Source organism: Schistocerca piceifrons, chromosome 11, assembly GCF_021461385.2.
Source record: "Schistocerca piceifrons isolate TAMUIC-IGC-003096 chromosome 11, iqSchPice1.1, whole genome shotgun sequence".
Lineage (NCBI taxonomy): Eukaryota > Metazoa > Arthropoda > Insecta > Orthoptera > Acrididae > Schistocerca > Schistocerca piceifrons.
Window position 1 is genome coordinate 83373975 of NC_060148.1, and position 20083 is coordinate 83394057.

General features: G+C 39.2%; 1 protein-coding gene across 1 annotated transcript in view; it reads right to left on the reverse strand.

Annotated features, from left to right (window-relative positions):
* The window catches only part of LOC124719725 (GRB10-interacting GYF protein 2), a 183311-nt gene extending 163429 nt beyond the window's left edge, over nucleotides 1-19882 (reverse strand). Inside the window, exons 1-2 of the mRNA XM_047244928.1 lie at nucleotides 19339-19882; nucleotides 13500-13815 (exon numbers count right to left, since the gene is read on the reverse strand). Of these exons, the coding sequence (XP_047100884.1) occupies nucleotides 13500-13815; nucleotides 19339-19370 (348 nt within the window). The 5' untranslated portion in view covers nucleotides 19371-19882. The remainder of the gene's footprint in view (nucleotides 1-13499; nucleotides 13816-19338) is intronic.
* Between the last annotated feature and the right edge of the window lie 201 nt (nucleotides 19883-20083).

The following is a 20083-nucleotide window of genomic DNA, read 5'->3' on the forward strand; positions in this document are numbered from 1 at the left end:
TTGGGGTGACGCAGTGCACCAGTGAGTAAATGCATGTGTCATAACAATGCTGCACGACATCAAGGCATGACAGAATAAATCCACTAGCACGATTTAATTCATTCTAATGTTAGTCTCCTATGTATGAACTCGTCATGAGTAGATGCTGTAATGTTTGAAGTGCAAGAGCTATTTTACACAGTTGTACAAAATATAATTATAGAAGAAGTGCTTTGACCTCATTTATAAAAAGTTGACATTCTGCTGAAGTGTATTCAATTTCAGCACAAACACAACTGGATCAGAGACAAGGTACAACAGAGTTACACGGGCATATTCTGAAGAGTTTGATTTTTAGATGCAAATGTTCAGAGTGACAATAAAACAACAAATCTGAATCTGAACATACAATTATACAAAGAAAAACACTGTATGGTCCAAACTGCGCCATTTTGTGTTCTTACATTCTGCTAATTTAAGTCATCCCACGTTTTCAGCTGGATGATCTGAACTGATTGGCACAATCACCTACATCATCAGGTGCTCACAGTGCACTGAGCTGTCACAGGAGCTGCTCCTTACTTTAGTACTTAACACATTATACCACCACGGGGCAGGTAACAGCATTTTATGAACGCTGTGTGTTGTATATTTGGCCTATTTATTTGCATTGTATTACCTTGAAAAACACTGTATCATGGTGTAATGAACTTAGGATGAATAAAGATGGGTAAAATCAAACACTGAGACGTTGAGGTTGCAATATCAACAATATTATGAAAATGTAACATACAGTAACCTACTGTCCCCGCACCCTCCATGCAATGGTTTCCGCCCCCTCTGTCCTGTCACCTCCTCCCTATTCACATTCTCCACTCTCTTTCTGCGCTGCCCACTGCCAATGCACCTGCCTGTCTTTCCACTTCCCTGCTTCTCTCATTTTCCAATCCAGTTTCCACCCCCCACCCCCACCCCTCCCCGCACTTCAATTTTTTTTACATACATAATTCACAAGCCATCATATGGTGCATGGTGCAGGGTACTCTGCAACACACCTAGTTGTTTCCTTCCCTGTCCCACTCACAGGTGGAGCAAAGGAAAAATGACTGGCCATATGCCTCCGAATGAGCCCTAATTTCTCGTTATCTTATCTTCCTGGTCTGTACGCGAAATGTATGTTGGCGGCAGTAGGATCGTTCTACAGCCAGCTTCAAATGGCAGTTCTCTAAACTTTTTCAGTACCATTCCTCGAAATGAAAATCTTCTTTCTTCCAGAAATTCCCACTTGAGCTCCTGAAGCGTATCCATAACATTTGCATGCTGTTCGAACCCACTGATAACAAATCCAGCAGCTCTCTTCTGAGTTGCTTCGGTGTCTTCCTTCAGTCCAACCTGGTGAGGACCCCAAACACTTGAGCGAAAATAGATCACACTAGTGTATTATATGCAGTCTTCATTACAGATGAACTACACTTACCTAAAATTCTCCCAATACACCAAAGTCGGCCATTTGTCTTCCCTACTACAGTTCTCACTTGCTCGTTCCATTTCATATCGCTTCACAACGTTATGTGCAGGTATTTAAATGACATGACTGTGCTGAGCAGGACACGACTAATGCTGTATCCAAACACTACAGGTCTGCTTTTCCTACTCATCTGCATTAACTAATGTTTTCCTACATTAAGAGCCAACTGCCATCCATCACATGAAGTATAAACTTTGTCTAGGTGATCTTGTTTCAATCTATAGTCACTTATCTTTGACACTTTGCTGTACATCACCACATCAGCAAACAACCAGACACTCCTGACGTTAACCCTGACCCCGAGCAACACTCGCTGTGGAGGACAACATACTGGGTTCCATTACTTAAGAAATCTTCGTGCCACTCGTATATCTGGAAGCCTATTCCATATTCATGTACCTTTGTTAACAGTTTGCAGTGGGGTATCATGTCGAATGCTTTTCAAAAATGCAGAAATATGGTATTCCCACAGCTTCCTGATGCTGTGTCTGGTGCCTAGTCCCTGCACACACTGCCAGACAGCACTCTCCTCTCCCACCATGCGTACACTGCTATCTGTTCCCCTTCCTGCACCCGCTAGATGCTGCTTTCATTCCATGTTACAGCTGCATTCCACTCCAAGCTGCCAAGGATGGCAATCTTGAAACTTCCTGGCAGATTAAAACTGTGTGCCAGACCGAGACTCGAACTCGGGACCTTTGCCTTTCGCGGGCAAGTGCTCTACCAACTGAGCTACCCAAGCACAACTCACGCCCCATCCACACAGCGAAAGGCAAAGGTCGCGAGTTCCAGTCTCGGTCCGGCACACAGTTTTAATCTGCCAGGAAGTTTCATATCAGCGCACACTCCACTGCAGAGTGAAAATCTCACTCTGGAAACATCCCCCAGGCTGTGGCTAAGCCATGTCTCCACAATATCCTTTCTTTCAGGAGTGCTAGTTCTGCAAGGTTCGCAGGAGAGCTTCTGTAAAGTTTGGAAGGTAGGAGACGAGGTACTGGCAGAAGTAAAGCTGTGAGGATGGGGCGTGAGTCGTGCTTGGGTAGCTCAGTTGGTAGAGCACTTGCCCGCGAAAGGCAAAGGTCCCGAGTTTGAGTCTCGGTCCGGCACACAGTTTTAATCTGCCAGGAAGTTTCATATCAGCGCACACTCCGCTGCAGAGTGAAAATCTCATTATGGCAATCTTGTGTTTATTTTTCTCCTTTTCTGAAGTAGTCTTTGGCCAAAAGATAATTTTTTTGTAAAAGTCTTGTCATTGTGCTCTCTGTAACTTAATGTGTCATCTTTACTGTGAGTACCAATCTATTGTTTTTCCTCATTTTCTGATATTATGACAAAGAGACTGTTACACATATTCTTTGAGCCCAAGCTGCCTTCAGAAAAGAAAAACACCCATTCACACAAACAAGGACATCTCACACCACACTCACGACCTCTACCTATCGCTGGAGATAGCGGCCAAGTGTGTTTGAGGTGAGGTTGCTTATGTGAATATGTACACGTTTTTCTTTTCTGAAGGCAGTTTTCACTAAAAGCTTGTGTGCAATAGTCCTTTTGTCATGCCTGTCTGCAACTCAACATGACACCTTTACGTGGGCAGTAATTTATCTATTTCGTAAGATTATTAATGACAGATAAATTAACAGTCGTGACACAAAGACAGACAGACAGAGAGAGAGAGAGAGAGAGAGAGAGAGAGAGAGAGAGAGAGAGAGAGAGAGAGAGATGGTTCAGTACTTGAGACGCTGGGCTGAGTAAGGGTCACATCAGGTGACATATACAAGCAACGAAATCAGATACATGACACAAATGTCCATAGGATACCATTGGGCATGGCAGTAAGTGCAGACACATCCATACACATTACCATAACTGCTGTTCTCACATTGAGTGCACAACCTCTGTGATTGATACTATATGTTGCCAGCTTATTTTAGTCGGGTCTATCTTGACTTCACAAATTACATAACTCTGCTAACTGTATACCCTGAGGTGACAGAAGTCATGGGACAGTGATATACACATATACAGATGGCAGTGGTACCAGGTATCGTGTACACAAGACATAAAAGGGTAGTGCATTGCCGGAATTGACATTTGTACTCAGGCAATTCATGTCAAAAGCTTTTCAATGTGATTATGGTCACACAGCAATTAACAGATTTTGAACACGGAATGGTAGTTGGAGCTACTCGCATGGGACACTTCATTTCAGAAATTGTTAGGGAATTTGCTTCCAAGATTTACTGTGTCAAGAGTGACCAAGAATACCAAATTACAGACATTAACTCTCACCACAGACAATGTAGTGGCCAACAGCCTTCACTTAACGACCGTGAACAGTGGCATTTGCATAGAGTTGTCACTGCTAACAGAAAAGCAACATTGCGTAAAATAACTGCAGAAATATACGTGGGACATACAATTAATGTAGCCATCAGGACAGTGAGACATATTTGGCATTAATGGTTTATGGCAGCAGACAACAGACACCAGTGCCTTTACGAACACACGGCAACACACGCAGCGCCTCTCATGGGCTTGTGCATATCGGTTGGACCCTACACGTTTTGAAAACCATGGCCAGGTCAGATGACTGCCGACATCACTTGGCAAGAGCTGATGGTAGGGTCGAGTGTAGTGCAGATCCGACAAAGCCATGGAGCCAAGGCAAGGCACTGTGCAAGCTGTTGGTGGTTCATAATGGTTTGGGCTGTGTTTACATGGAATGGACAATGTCCTGTGGTCCAACCAAAAACCAAAAATTGTCTGGAAATGGTTATGCTCGGCTACTTTGAGATCATTTGCAGCCATTAAACCATGGAATTTCTATGGATGACAGTGTGCCATGTCACAGGACCACAATTACCTGCGACTCCTTTGAAGGACATTCTGGACAGTTCTAGAGAATCACCTGGCCAATCAGATCGCCTGATATGAATTCCATCAAACATTTATGGGGTTTGTGCATAAAATCCTGCACTGGCAACAGTTTTACAATTATGGATGGTTACAGAAGCAGTGTGGCCGAATACTTCTGCAGAGGCTTCCAACGACTTGTTGAGTCCATACCACGTTGAGATGCTGCAATACACTGGGCAAAAGGAGTAAGACCAACACCATACTAGGAGATATCTCATGACTTTTGTGACTTCAGTGTATTTTACAACAGCTTTGAAAACTATCAATTCTGATAAAACAATTATTTGTCACTACTGCTTTTGAAAGTATGTAACACTGATTTGGGAAACATGCCATGCCTTTCACATTTTCTGTCAGCTGTCATACCATGGGATACATTATCTTAATAATGAAATAAGTATGATACGTCACTATATTTGCCCCCAGCAAACTACAAATACATTTGTTTCTACATAAATGTAATCACACCTATTTCTCAGGAACAGAGTATTTACTGGAACCATAAAACGTGTTGCCTGATGGGGATTGCCAGTACACACTTTTAATGCACATCTCAAACTATATATAAAAATGTTGGGCTCAGACATAAATAGCTACAAAACGGAAAAAATACCTTGGCATATGGTTTGGTCCAGGAGAACCAAAATAAATAAATGAACTCACTTTCTGATAGATCTGAAAAAAACAGACCTATGCAGAACTTGTTTCAAATGTCCGAGGGATTCCTTTGGACATGACAAAGTGTGCAGAGACATCCATACACATTCCCACAACTGCTGTTCCCACATTGAGCGCACAACCTCAGTAATTGATACTATAGGTTGCCGGCTTATGAAAGTGGGGTCACCTTTGATTTCACAAATTACTTTAGATGTTGTGATAGCCAAAAAACCAATCAACTGATCAGGTTAATAGTTTTCCATATTAGTGCTATACATTCTTGGAAATAGTAGAGACAAACTCAAAAAGCCTGTAATAGGCTACTTCTTGTTAGCCCCAATATCAAAGGAACATAGTCTTAATGACAAAAACTGTAAAACTGTGTGGTAAGCCACCACATTATTCTCAGCAAACAGAAGTACATTGTCTTCTATAAATATGTAATTACATCTTCTACTTCGTAAAAACACTGCATCAAATGGAGTAAAACAATGTTCCATGTGATAGGACTATCAAGATATGTCTTCCTGCATTTTACAAAAACAAAAAATAAATGCTAGGTTCAAAAATAAATATGCATAAATCAGAAAAATTACTATACAGTAAGGTTTGAGCAAGGGCGATAAATAATCAAATCTGAACTAACAGACCCTACACTTCGGTTAGATTTTAAGAAATTGACTTGATGTGAAGAACAATTCAAATGTCATGAGAGGGGGGGGGGGGGGTGTCTCCTTTGGACAAGGGAATGTGTGTAGAGACATCCATACACACTCCCACGGTTACTGTTCCCACACTGGGCACACAACCTCAGTAACGGATACTATAGATTGCCAACTTATGTAAGTGGGATAAAGATCGTAACATTGCTACTGGAATAGTAGGCATGGAAGTACTAAAAAATTCAATACATATTATTTTCAGTGTACATGTGAATGTGGAAGTTTTTCCATCAATGCAAAAGATGAATATTTTATCTGGGATTTTTTGACATAAAACTAACAACAAAACTGTTCATTTACTGCTAGGTGATAAAATGAAGCAGATGTAATCTCCAAAAGATGTCAACATAGCCCTTCAGAATGGATTTGTAGTTCTAAAACATACTGGACTGAAGTAAGAGACTGAAGCCAGCGTATAATTAACAAAACTATTCCCAATCAAAACCTTTATCTTGGCAGGAGCTTTAATTGTTTAGAAGGCACTGTACGGAAGTCTGGAAGAACTGTATCTCTAAGACGTTAAACTAGGTGTTATATGTCACACTTATACTGTTGAGCACTAGACAGTAATGCTCTGACTGACTACAAACTTGTAAACATCTATAAGACAACCCCTAGACCAGGAGTGGACAAACAGCAGCCTATGGGCCACACAACGCTCTCTGAGGGTTTTTGTGTGGCCCGCCAAACCACTGAGAGAAATCTCCTTCGAACTGAGACTTACTTCCTGTTTGTGATCAGAGATTTCCACAAGAATGAAGACATCAGTACGAGTGCGCAGTGTAGAGACAACCTGTGCAAACCAATTTAACACTCGGCATGCTGGCTGATGGAAGCAATCGTAAAGGCATTTATCTTTACTCGGAAAACAGAAATTGCCTGAAGCAGTTTCTGCTAAATTCATGGATCATCTGTAGAGTTTGGACAACGATGTCACAAGATTTCAGAATTTTAAGAAAATTCAGTCTAAATTCAATTTGCTCTCTTATTCCACCACAATACATAAACTGAATAAAATTTTATTTATATTTACTGATTTTTATGGCACAACTTATACATTTTCTGAAATGCAAAGTTAACCCCCCCCCCCCCTCCCACACACACACACACACACACACACACACACACACACACACACACACACACAGCCACACACAGCCCTCAGCTAACACCTCCCCCCCCCCCCCAAAAAAAAAGAAAAGATAAAACAATTGCTCACACCTACCCTATACAAATGCACTCCCAATCAGGACTAATCCATTATCAAAATAGCATCTTATCAAAATCTCATTGTGAAGCTGAAGTGAGTAGTGAGTAGGGTCCCATTTCAGTATTGTCAATGTGTGTAAGTTGTCTCACATATACATACTGCTCCTGATGCTGCACAGCCATCAAATTTCCCTCACTACTGATGACAGACATTTACAGTTGTCTACGATACCAGCTCATACAACTGGCAAACCTGTGCGACTGCACACATAAGATTCACATTGACCACTGGTCGCCTCCGCACTCTTCTACTATGATCGTCGAGCACAGAAATTGTTGGTGATGAGAAACCAATACCATCAATCCAGATTCAATTACATGTTTTCCTTTACCCACCTCCTTCGTGCACGGCGGTGTGCTTTGTACCACTGTTCTTAATGGACACCTAGAAACCAAACTGATGCAACGACAGTTGTATTCTCATCGATTTGGCACAGTCCTCCAACTCAGCTCCTAAGGAGCCGTCACAGTGGCACCGACATGGGGGGATTCAACCGATGACCTACATCAGCCAAGGACTACCAATCTTCAAACTGGTACACCGGTATGTGTGCAGTTTCATTGCATCAATCTCAATACACAAATGTACAGACCCCAGACAATGGCTGACGGTATTCAAATCAGTTTGTTTTCTTTGGTCAAATCAGGCAACATGCCTACATGTGATAACATGGACTGTGAGAAATATTAAAGTTCAGTGCAAAAAAGGAATTTATGGCACCCTGAAGATGAGAAATATTGTACCAAGGATAGGTCTTAGAATCTATGGATTGAAATCACTACTTCATTGGAAACCCTAAGTTTCAAACAACTTAAAACTTTAGTAACAATTAACTGAACATTACCCTGTACTACCTACACACGTTCTGAGGTTGTCTCCACCCATTTCATCCCATACTTTGTGCACCATTTACTTGGCAAAACAGCCAAAAACAGTGTTGAGATATGTTAGGCCTAGTTTACATCCTCTAAAAATTAGGTGTTCAAGTGAGAAATATATCAATTCAGATGCTTGAAGTTACTGTGGTGGATTGTTTCTGGAGAGTGGTAGGAGCATAACTTATTAACGGTTCTATGTCAGTAGGGTGGTGACGACATATGAGGTGGTTTGTGTAAAATTTATGTTTGTCATTCAACAATAAGTTTAACGACAGTCATTGAAGGCTAATTGAGGTATGCCTGCTTAGCAAATTTATTTGAAGCTGTGCAGAGTGTTTATAATCTTGCTTTTCAATGTAACCACGAATCATTCTGGGTATGTAATAGATGATTTTCTATTCATCTCAGATATTTGTAAAACTTTTCTGGTTAGTCCAACAGCAGGAGAATGAGTGTCCAGTACTCACAGTGTTGTTTTCAAAACAGATATAGCCTATCTGTATGCATTTGGCGTCATTTTAACAGCAAAGGTCGCACCTCAGTCATGGCATTCTTCCCGTCAAAAACAGGCAAAGGAGTTGGGATAAAGTGTAACCGAGCTGCCAGCTGGTGTCTTCAGGCTACTTCTGATGACAGCATTTTGTGACCACTGTCGGTCCCACTGCAATTGCAGCCTGAAAGGCAGTACACGGTGCTGTTGCATTCCCCTCAGGGTTTGAACAAGCCATAATTTGTAGGTGGCAGTCATCACTAGTGGTTGAGTGCATGGACTACTACAAGGCAGATCTTCAATGTTTCGCATTTCATGGTATCAGTTGAATGATGTTGCTAATATGTGTATCTATTCGCTGAGAAGCTTCTTTGTTGACTATCCTCCTTACCCTGGAGTGACAATGTGCACAGAGTCTTAAGCTTGAAATAACTTTCTCATTCTTGTCGACATTCTGTACAGTGTTCACAAGCTGTATTCTCCCATTTACCATTTATGATTGGCGACAAGAGCACACACTACTGAGATGCATTAAGAATGCGCGTTTACTCATGTCCATTACACAAGAGCCTATATACAATTATTATCTTTGATCAAAAGCATACTGAGAAGGATGTTTCGATCAACAAAATCAAAATCCATAACTCGTGAGAGTGGTGCAAAATCTGTCATATGAAGTTTAACTGGATTTTATTATGCTGTTAAGAAAAGATGTATGTCGTGATAAGGGGCCTACATAAAGTCTTTGTGGTGGTACAGAACGTACCTCTTCAACATATTATGTCTGCATTAGGTTCAAAGTGTTTATCAAATATGCATGTCATGCGAATGCTGCATTTTGTTATTTTCCAGATATGTACCTACCCAATGCAAGGAATACTATTTTCTATGGAGTTAGAATAATTCTAGTAAACGATGGCATTTACAGTGATTTCTAAGATTTTTTTCTTTTTCAAGTTTCTTCTTTTCAATCATTACATCTTCTATATAGTGCCACTTATTGGTTGGTTAGTGATGATGTTTTTAGGTTTCAGTACTAACAAAACATTTGTAGAGCTCTCTACATTAGGTCATCTCTTCTCTGCAACCAACATCCACTTGAAACAGCTTATTGTAGTCAATCTTTATTTTTCTCTGCAATTTTTACCCTGCACACTTCCCTCTATTAACAAACTGACTTTTCCTTGATGTCACAGCAAGTGGCCTGTTATTCCATTAATTTCTTTTCTCCCTAATACATCCCACTACCTCATTATATCTAAGAAGATGTGACTTACCAAACTAAAGCACTGGCAGGTTGATAGACACACAAACAAACACAAACATACACACAAAATTCAAGCTTTCGCAACCAACGGTTGCTTCATCAGGAAAGAGGGAAGGAGAGGGAAAGACGAAAGGATGTGGGTATTAAGGGAGAGGGTAAGGAGTCATTCCAATCCCGGGAATTTTGTTTGTATATTTGTGTTTGTTAGTGTGTCTATCAACCTACCAGGGCTTTCGTTTGGTAAGTCACATCTTCTTTGTTTCTAGATATATTTTTCCCGCGTGGAATGTTTCCCTCTATTATATTCACTACCTCATTAGTTATTTGATCTACCCATCTTATCTTCAGCAGCACTACATTTCAAAAGTTTCTGTTCTCTTTTTGTATGGACTGTTTATCATCCTTACTTCACTTCCGCACAAAGCTACACTCTACACAAATAGCTTCAGAAACGGCATTCTGACATCATCACCGATTTTATGAAACAAATCTCTTCTACTGCAAGCTCTCTGTTTTCAGTTTTCCCAGAGCTATGAGCACTAGAAATGTGTTTCACAGTAGCAATGATGAACAAAAGCTCATCACTCTTAAGGCTCGCGTTTTAGAGCTCATGTTTAGTAGACTTCTTTGGTTTGAAGGAGTGTTCCTCTCATAACCCTGAATACTCCTCACACACCCAGTGTACTTGATATTAACATCTTTATTTAACAGAAAAGATTTTCATGTTACTGCCAGTTGGCATATGTTCTTTTTGTTTCTGTTTTCATTGTTGGGCTACCCCATCACCAAAACTAAATAAACCACTAGTTTTAACATTTCCTAATCTACTACTCAGCCTTTACTCTTAATTCAAGTACAGTTCATTATCCTTTTTTACTTTGGACATAATTTGGCTCTCTCGATGACACTATTCATCCTGTTCAGTTGATCATCCAAGTCCTATGACATTTATGACGGGTTAACAATATTGTCAGCAGACTTTAAATGGCCTTTGACTTCTCCTATTTTATCACTGATAACCTCAAAAATCTAAAGAGGGCATTTCAGTCAACATTGCTAAAAACTTTTTTAAACCTATAAATGTACATCCTGTATTTCTACAATCTAGCCTGCAGGATAAGTACTGAAAGTATTGACTTCTGTGTTCCTACATTACTCCAGATTTGCTATATATGGTGATTATTAGGGAGGGATACAATAAAAGGACAAAACATAAGCAGGTAGAAGTGAAATAAATTTTGAAAAGGAAAGGCACACACAAAATGCCAATATGGAAGCTGCTTACAGTAGCTGATCAGATCTTAGAACTATCACTGGCGAAATGGAAGTGACTTCTAATGAGTAAAATCAGGCCACTGAGTGGGCCATCTTATACCTGCAATCAATAGGATAAGAGATATTGGAAGTGTTTGTGGGATTCCTTTGGAAATGGCAACATATGCAGACACATCCATACACATCCCACAATTGCTGTTCCCACATTGAACACACAACCTCAGTAATTAATACTACAGGCTGTTGGCGTAAGAAAGTGGGGTTATCTTACAAACAAGGCTACTGGAGTTGGTGACATAGAATTCAACTAATGAATGATTATCCCATCATACTTTTTACTGTAAGATTTCATATTCACAGAAATTATACCATGACAATACAAGTAATGAGGCAACAGAAGAAAACTGCAACTAAACACTAAAAAAATACACTGATTTTTCAGTCACAATGATTGGACGATACACTTTTCAGCCTTTGTTGGCTGTTTTATGTCTCAATTCACACCACATGGAAAGGCAGAAACATAAAATTTAAAACAATATCTTACTAAAATATTGTGCTGATATTACTTTCAATCTCTTTTAAAGGTAACAACTCTTACAATAGTAACTGGCACAATTAAATGTTACTCAAAGAAGTGCTCCTAATCTGTGAGCTGTTACAACTGAACGTGCAGCAACTTTTTGTCACTCAAAGCGGGTTACTGAATGGATCACTGATTGCTAGTAAAGAAATATGAGATGCAAGGTACAAATGTCTATGGGACTCCTTTGGACACTGCAAAATGAACACACATATCCATACACATATCCACAATTGCTGTTCCACATTCAGTGCACAACTTCAGTAAATCATACTAAAGGTTGCCACCTCAAGAAAGTTGGACAAATTTCGAAACAGTGGTACTAAAGCTGTGGGCAGACTTAAATCAATATACCATTTACATATTATATTTTTCAATACTTAGGCACTATTGCTGAATGTACATTACGACTCATACTAGAGGGAAATGTAGAAATAAAAGAAAAAAATTTAAAAAAAGCATTTGATTACCAGTACTAAGCTTATGTGATGCTTTTCATTCCTATCACTTTTGAGGATAACATTCTATGTAATCGTAGCTGCAACAAAAGACTACTGAAGTTACTCAAAGAAGATATCCAGAGCTGTGGGAGTCATTACAGATGAAACTGTAGCAACTTTCTGGTTGTCAAATAAGGTTACTGCATGAGCCATCTGATGCCAGTACACAGATATAACATGCAAGGCACAAACATATGCAGGACTCCTTTGCACATGCTAATATATGGAAAGAGACCCACAGACCTCCTTGCAAACGGTGTCCCCACACTCGGTATAAAACATCAGTAATTGATACAATGGGCTACCAGCTAATGTTAGATGGCTACACTTTTGAACAATGACACTGGAATTGTAGACAAAGGAGTAAAATAGAATTAAACTAAGATATATTTCTTAAATTAATCCTTGATAATGCATATAATGAAGCAACAGCTACAGCTTATCACTAATCAATGCAATGGCTTCTCTGAAAGTATGACTCCCTCCCCTGCATTTCAGTACATAAGAGCAATGTGTATAGCATTTCTAATGAAGACTTCAATGCAGATACAAAGTCACCATTAATTAATTGCACTAAAAATACAAAAACTCAGACAGAAACACTCACTCAATCACAGCTGCGGCTTATGTTTTAGTTGCTTCGAAAGTTTGACATAAAATGATAATGATTTCTTTTCAATCAAACTTCGTTACTGTGGGTCCAGAAAACGCTAGCAGAGAGATAATTGACAAGAATGTCTGTGGGATTCCTTTGGACACGGCAATGTGTGCAGACACATCCATACACATTCCCACAATTACTGTTCCCACTTTGAGACACAACCTAAGTAACTGATACTACAGGCCGAATCTTATGAAAGTGGGATACACGCACAATGTCTACTAGAAATTACAGACAAGGAGAAATGACAGAAATTAACAGATGCGTTTTCACATGACTTTACAGATGCAGGATAAAACAGTTAGCCACATGAACATCACCATACAATGTTGTACAAATCATACAACTTTTTGAGTAATCACAATAAAAGACGGAGAAAAGTTACTGGTATCACAGTTAAGACATAAAACACACAATTCTGTATTAATTATGTTCACCTTTGGCTTAATGCTCTGCCACCATGTGTCAGTTGCCACAGTCAGTTGCAGACAACACTACAGGTCGGTGTCTTAATAACTGAGATTCATTTTCACTGTGTGCATTGTTTATCTGTGCAGCAAGTTAATTGACTTAATGGATAGTGTTTCAATGTAATTAGACCGGAAATATCCAGCTGTTGCTGCCACAGCCATAATGTATTCAATGACTGACGTGAATTTACTGACAAGCATTGTGTTATTTTAACTGAGGTGAAATCATTTGCTGGTCTTTACTCTATGTACTCAAAGCTTTACAATTAGGAATGCCAATTACAGATATTCACTCACTGTTTCATCATCCGACATCTGCACCAGAGCAAGAGGTGGCTGAGCGCGCTCCACGAAGAGCACGGCAAGGGCAGCTGGCGATGGAGGCGGAGGCGGAAGGCCCGGGTCGAACAGGGCCAACATCTCCTCGCGGCCATACCGGTGCCGAGCAAGGGTAAGCGCAGGCCGCGGCACCGTCGGCCCCGCCCCCACCCCCGCAGTCGTCGTCGAGGGCCCGTGCCCGCCCCCACCCCCACTGCTGCCCTCGCTGGAAGGCGGCGTGCAGGCATTGCTCGCAGCAGCTGACGCAGCCAGTGACTGGTTCAGCGTGCGCAGCCTGTGAAATATGATCGGACACAAGTTAAAAATTGTACCCCTTCCTCAACACCTTCTCTTTACTCTCATATCTTATGGTATTGAAAGGAATGTAGCATACTATGGTCATACACATTAAAAAGCAGACACAAATGAATAAAAAGTACACTTCGTAAATTCAGTGACATAAAATGAAATGGAGGGATGATATTAGTGAAGAATTCATGATATGGAATGCCAGTGAAAATTGCTCATAAATGCTGAACCTCCATCATACTGAATGTCGTGACAAACAAAAATTTGTGCCAAACTTGGACTCGATCCAACATTTCCCACTTATCGCAAACAGCCACCTAAAATGTCAGGGCATCTGATACCTCCAGGTGCAATTGAAAGGCTCATTGTCACTGATGTTACTGGACCCTTCATAGATACCTCTTGTGGAAAGGTAAGGCACGAACTTCCACTGACTCTGATCCCACAGCATCGATTTTCTATTCTACCAGTAATTCCCGTCATCAAGTAACATCCGCACCATGCGTATAGTGAGGCACTGAGAAGAATCACTCAACGCATACAAACTTCAACTAAATATTCAATGAGGGCAGCTGTAAAAATTACTTCTGCGCAACAATGTTACCACTGTCATTTATACATTAGCTCAAAACAGAGTCACTCAAATCGAAGTCTCCCACAGCTACTAGTTTATATACAATAATTTTTCTCAGTTTCTTTGACAACATGTGAGTCAAAACTACGCAATCATCCAACAAGTCACTATATAATTCACAGACTGGCTATTAAATTAAGAAACAACAGACTTGTGATTTAGGACAATTTCCCATATAACCCATTTGCATAGATGGATGCATTAAAGGGCTGCTTTCAATACACACAGGGAGGCGAGCTAGCCCCAGAGTTAATCTGCCTCACACATTTACGATGAGGGCTGGTGAGCCGGCTAGCCTTTCTGTGGCTTTTAGGTGAATTCCCACATCCAACTAGGTAAATACCGGGTTGGTACCCAGTTTCCAACTCAGTTACACTTTCTAAAAACACTTCAAGAATATTACCACACTTTAACACGAGATAGAGACAGATTGGGTAAAACGATGCCTTACCGGAGGTGGAGGGGAGGGAGAGTTGTGCCATCATGGAGGGATCCAGTCACCTAATATCACTACCGTTACCAAAACGTAACAACAACCCCTACCCCACAACAAATGGGAAAAGGCTACAGGAAAATAGGAAGTGTAATTTCTCATTTCAGAGGTTCTCTGTTATCTCTCTATGTACAGTAACATAAAAACCATCAAAGTTCGCAAAATCTGTTCAGCCCAAGTCAACCTGGCTGCATGTTTCACAAAAAGCAAATTAAAGCCATGTCGGAAGGATTTCTCTGCGTGCATCACATCTGACATTCCCATCATAACTGTTACCACAGTGAGCTCTTAAGCAAAGTAAATGACACAAAAGGTTGTCAGCTTATTTTAGTGAAATCAGAGTAACAATACAGGGTAACAACACAAAAAGCATTTCTGTATAAAATTCAACAATTTATCTCGAAATTAGTAATCTTATAAAGTCAAATTACTATAGTCAAAAGTAGAAATTTCTTACAGCAAATTAGTACAAACACGAAGAACGTAAAAAGAAACTGTAACTCAAATTAAAAAAGGGTTTCAAAGCACAGACACAAATTATTTAGATATTTGAGACACTAAAATGTATACCAGAAGTGTATCTATCACTCAAAATCATAATATTACCAGAAAGTATACTAGACTTTTTTTAACATGCTAAACATTGAGCAGCTACCAAAAAATCTTAATGGTTTAGAACAGACCTCTGATCAACATGAATGTGTGCGACCACCAGTGCTCTTCAATCTGCTCATGGACATCGTAAGTAACATTCGCCCAAGGTCAACAACAGATTATATGAAACTTGTACCACATGCACAAGTGGTGATATGGGAAGACAATGAGCAGGAATTGGGAAACAACTAAATACCTGGCAGACAGGATTTGACAAAGCAGGCATGAAAATAAGTTGAGTAGTGAAAATTAACAAGGAAAATGAGGAATGTAAGCTGTAATGGAAAAATTATTAAAGAAGTTTTCAAAAATCTCCAGAAAAAAAAAATCAAGGAAGATATTTAAATTTTATTATTGTGTATCTCACAATATTAAGAATTTATCATGTATCAGACACCTAAGAATTGGCTTACACCTGTGCAAGCAAAGACTATGATACACGAATCTTTCTCTACCAAATTTTGATCTATGAATCAGAATGCTGCAGCTGAGCAAAAATATCCAAATACAATAAAAAGGCAGAGAAAAGAAATGAAAAATTCTTCAAATCAATCCTGTAAAAGAAACTGTGGAAGTAAATTGACTGGAAAGATTTGGCCATGCTAAAAGAATGGGGGAAAAACCTACCACAAAGTGATCTGGAATTGGCAGAATCTGAAAGAAGGCTGATTGGAAGACCATGAAAATGATGGAGACCTGGGGAATGTCGCAAATCGAAGAGGAGAGAACAAAATGTTGAAGGATAGACTGTGTGAAAAAAGAAAAGATCGGACAAGCTCTAAACAACCTGCACGAGTAGAACTATTTCAGAAAGAAAAGTAAGAAAAAGAGGAAGAAGTTGGCAAGAGGATAAGCAGTCTTCATATAATAATGATATAATCAAAGACAGAATTGCATTTCATACTTGTAATTGTGGTTTTACCAGTATGATGATAATAGCAAAAACTCAGTTTTCGCTTCTTAAGTGCTTAAAATTTGTGCCACAACAAGAAACTTAACCCTTGCCACAACATCGCATTTGTTGGCTTAAAAATGTTGTGTGTCACTTCTGTCTACTTAGAAAAAAAAACAGCTCATAGAGAGAAAATTCAATGTAAGAAGTAGATTATTTGTGTATCTTTGTACACTTTCAAGAATATGTGGGCGGATCAGAAAAAATTACTGTAGCAAAGTAATTAATTCTTTTCTCACAGAATTAAGATCATAGATGCTTTTGCATCTAATGCTACACATTAGAGGTCCTCTTATCACCCTCTTCAGTCTGATAACGATCTCAAGAACCACAGCCCTTGAGATAATAAATATCAATCACTTTTACATGAATTGGTAAACAGACCTTAATCAAAAATGCAACAAGAGTGTAAATAGTAGGAGGGGGAAAGATAACTCACTTTATGGTTTGTGTTGAGCATTCAATGGGCCCATAAACAACACACAGAATATGTGATTCTTGAAGTTTTCTCAGAGAAATGGGCATACCAAGAGGTTTCGGGCTTCCAGCTACATGACATCAACACCTTGATACAATATTTCGATATCATCCAGCTGCAAGCCCAAAACCTAATGGAATGATGAGAATGTTGCTAAGCTCTCAAATGATACCCTGCTTCAGACCAAACTAGTACAGAAAATGGTAAAATTGTGCAAAGTAATGAGGAGTAGCAGAAATGAGATTAGGATGTCAGAAGGATTCCTGTAGGCACAACACATTGGACATTACATTCCCACAGTGAGCTTACAACCAAGGTAAGGGAGACTACAGGTTGTGGGCTTATTTAGTGGGGCAGACGATAAATGTGGTAATGAGAGTGAATAAATCACAGCATAAATAAAAACCTGATGAATGAAATGTTTTCCTCAAACCTACAATTTCCTACAGCTTCTTACTGCTGCCCCCCCCCCCATCTCTCTCTCTCTCTCTCTCTCTCTCTCTCTCTCTCTCTCTCTCTCTCTCTCTCACACACACACACACACACACACACACACACACACACACACACACACACACACACTAAAAAGAAATAGTAGGACTGGTATTTGCATCCATACAAAATAAGTTTTTTCAAATGTAACACATTTACAGACATTACAATATTTAAAAGATGAAAATAATGCATAAAGAACAATTTCTGTAATGAAAAATATTGCTATATAATAAACCAGGGAAGCTTTGTATTAGGTCACTTAGAATATGGCTGCTACTTTCAAATCTTGGGCATAAACATTTGCACAAAAAGGATGTATTCAAAGTAAACAAGAGGGCGAATTTCACCTTGTGTTATCAAAATTGTTTTCATTATGGTTGTGTATTAACAAATGAAAGAATGGGGATGCAAAATTAACTTTTGCTTATCAACAGATGCAGTCAAACTATTTGATAAGTCTATATTCTGAAAATCACTGACATACCAAGAGATACTCTGCAGGAAAGCCTATTGCCTTAATATTCTCATTCCACCGACAGACAAAATAACTATCACTCTAGAGAGGCTTAAAAATAATTTTATGTCAACAATACTTAATAGCATGTAGAAGGCCACATGGTGTTATTCCATTGAATTCTGATGGAACATCCTTGTGTTTCATAAACATTTTCCCAACATAAAATACTTTGTATAACACTTTTTTTAAGTGAGAGCACTTTTTAAGAAGTTTATCTTGCCATGAAAACCAATTTTCTCAACAACCTACTACTTCTAACATATTGCTGCAAGTAGCAAATGCACTTTGTCACTGCACCTATGGGCTAAAGATCAAAATTCTTTTACCTTTCAGCAGTCTTTAAGAAACAGACTTCCGCAATTTTATGCTTTGGAATATGTAGCTGCACCAAATGTGTCAATATCCAATACTTACTGGAAAATAAATGCTTTTTAAGGCCTCCAAAATAAATAATCCTGTCACTGCTGTTCATGCCAAAAACTGTCTCATGAAAATGAACAATATGATTGTTACAGCTTCCTGAGAATGAAGAAATGAACACAAAAACGTCTTGCCTACATGTTTTGAGAGCAACCTCTTCTCAACTGGAGGCAATATTATAAGTGGCTTAAGTGAAGACAACATTCAATGTTTACCTCAGTTGCAGGAGTAACATTCATTTCATACTTAAGAATGAAATGATAGCCACAATAGGAATTTACCTGTGAAATGGATTTCAATACTAATTAAGTTTTGCATTATGTGTAGCACATAGGCAACAAACTACGGCTCACTGTAGTAAATGCGTTTAAACTCAACAACAGTGTATCATTATCCAGGGATGTTTTGGAACTCATTTCATACAAGTTATTTTACCCAACCGTGAATGGAACAAACTTTCAGTGGTACACACAAAAAACCTGGGATCAATACATCTACTCTATCACTTCCCAGTTTTTATAATATTTAATAGTTTCAGTAGTTGGATGTGAGCTGTGATATCAAACTTTCGTGTTTTTACTTGGTTGCAATCAGTACTAAACGTTAAGAGTTAACAATTCATTAGAGCGCTTGAATTATAAACGAAAACACTGGGTGTGCGACGCATCAAAACGCTAACACCTAAAACATTACAGTCTCGTAAAACACAATTTTCATTCACACACAAAACAAAAACATAACGCTTTCAGTGAAATAGTCATGTATTGCAAACTGTCTGCTCATGACAGTGGTAGTGTACAATCTAAAAACTTTTACAGTAACACACAAAAAGATAGCAATAATATTAAAAATCAGACAATACTTACCATTCAGGTCCAAACTTCAGAGAATCAGCCATCGCAGAGGACTGCAACAGGAAAAGATATCTTCTTAAGGCTACTTGCAACTATATTTGAATTAACAAGTCTCCTGACGATCAACTGGAACTATTCACTTTCGGAGATATGTCACAAGGTCAAAACCCAAGTTCTCTTTAACTCAAAACAGCTGTATGCCCCTAATATAACAAAAATAACACACGCCTTAAAAGTATACGAACAGAAGGACGTCGAGGTTGCAAACCACAAAAATTCAACTGGAAATTCGGGTTGCCTAACAGATAGTACCAAATGGATCCTAACGAAAGAAATACGCCGCTCACTTCAAAAAATACTCCGTTGAACTACTGAAGAAAAATTACTGAGTGTCAGCACACAGCCACATAGACTTCTTCAATCTGGTTGTATTTATGTGCGAATTTCTTTATAAACAGTCCCGAATGAGCGCATGACAGTAACTCTAATAACACAAATTATCTTTTTCGACAAACGTCTTTCCGGATTAAGGCAACTGCTTCGATTCAGTATGTATAAAATTAAATACCTATGTATCTCGCCGTGACTATCTGTAGAAGCAGCACAGCAATATGGCCGACGCAGAAAATTCAGCGCATGAGCAACAAAAGGTCACGTGAACAACGGTCTGTTAAGTTCAGTAGAGAAATGGACAGTACTAAACAGATGAACACAACAGTATCTCGGTGCTATAATGATCCTATGTATTATACATATG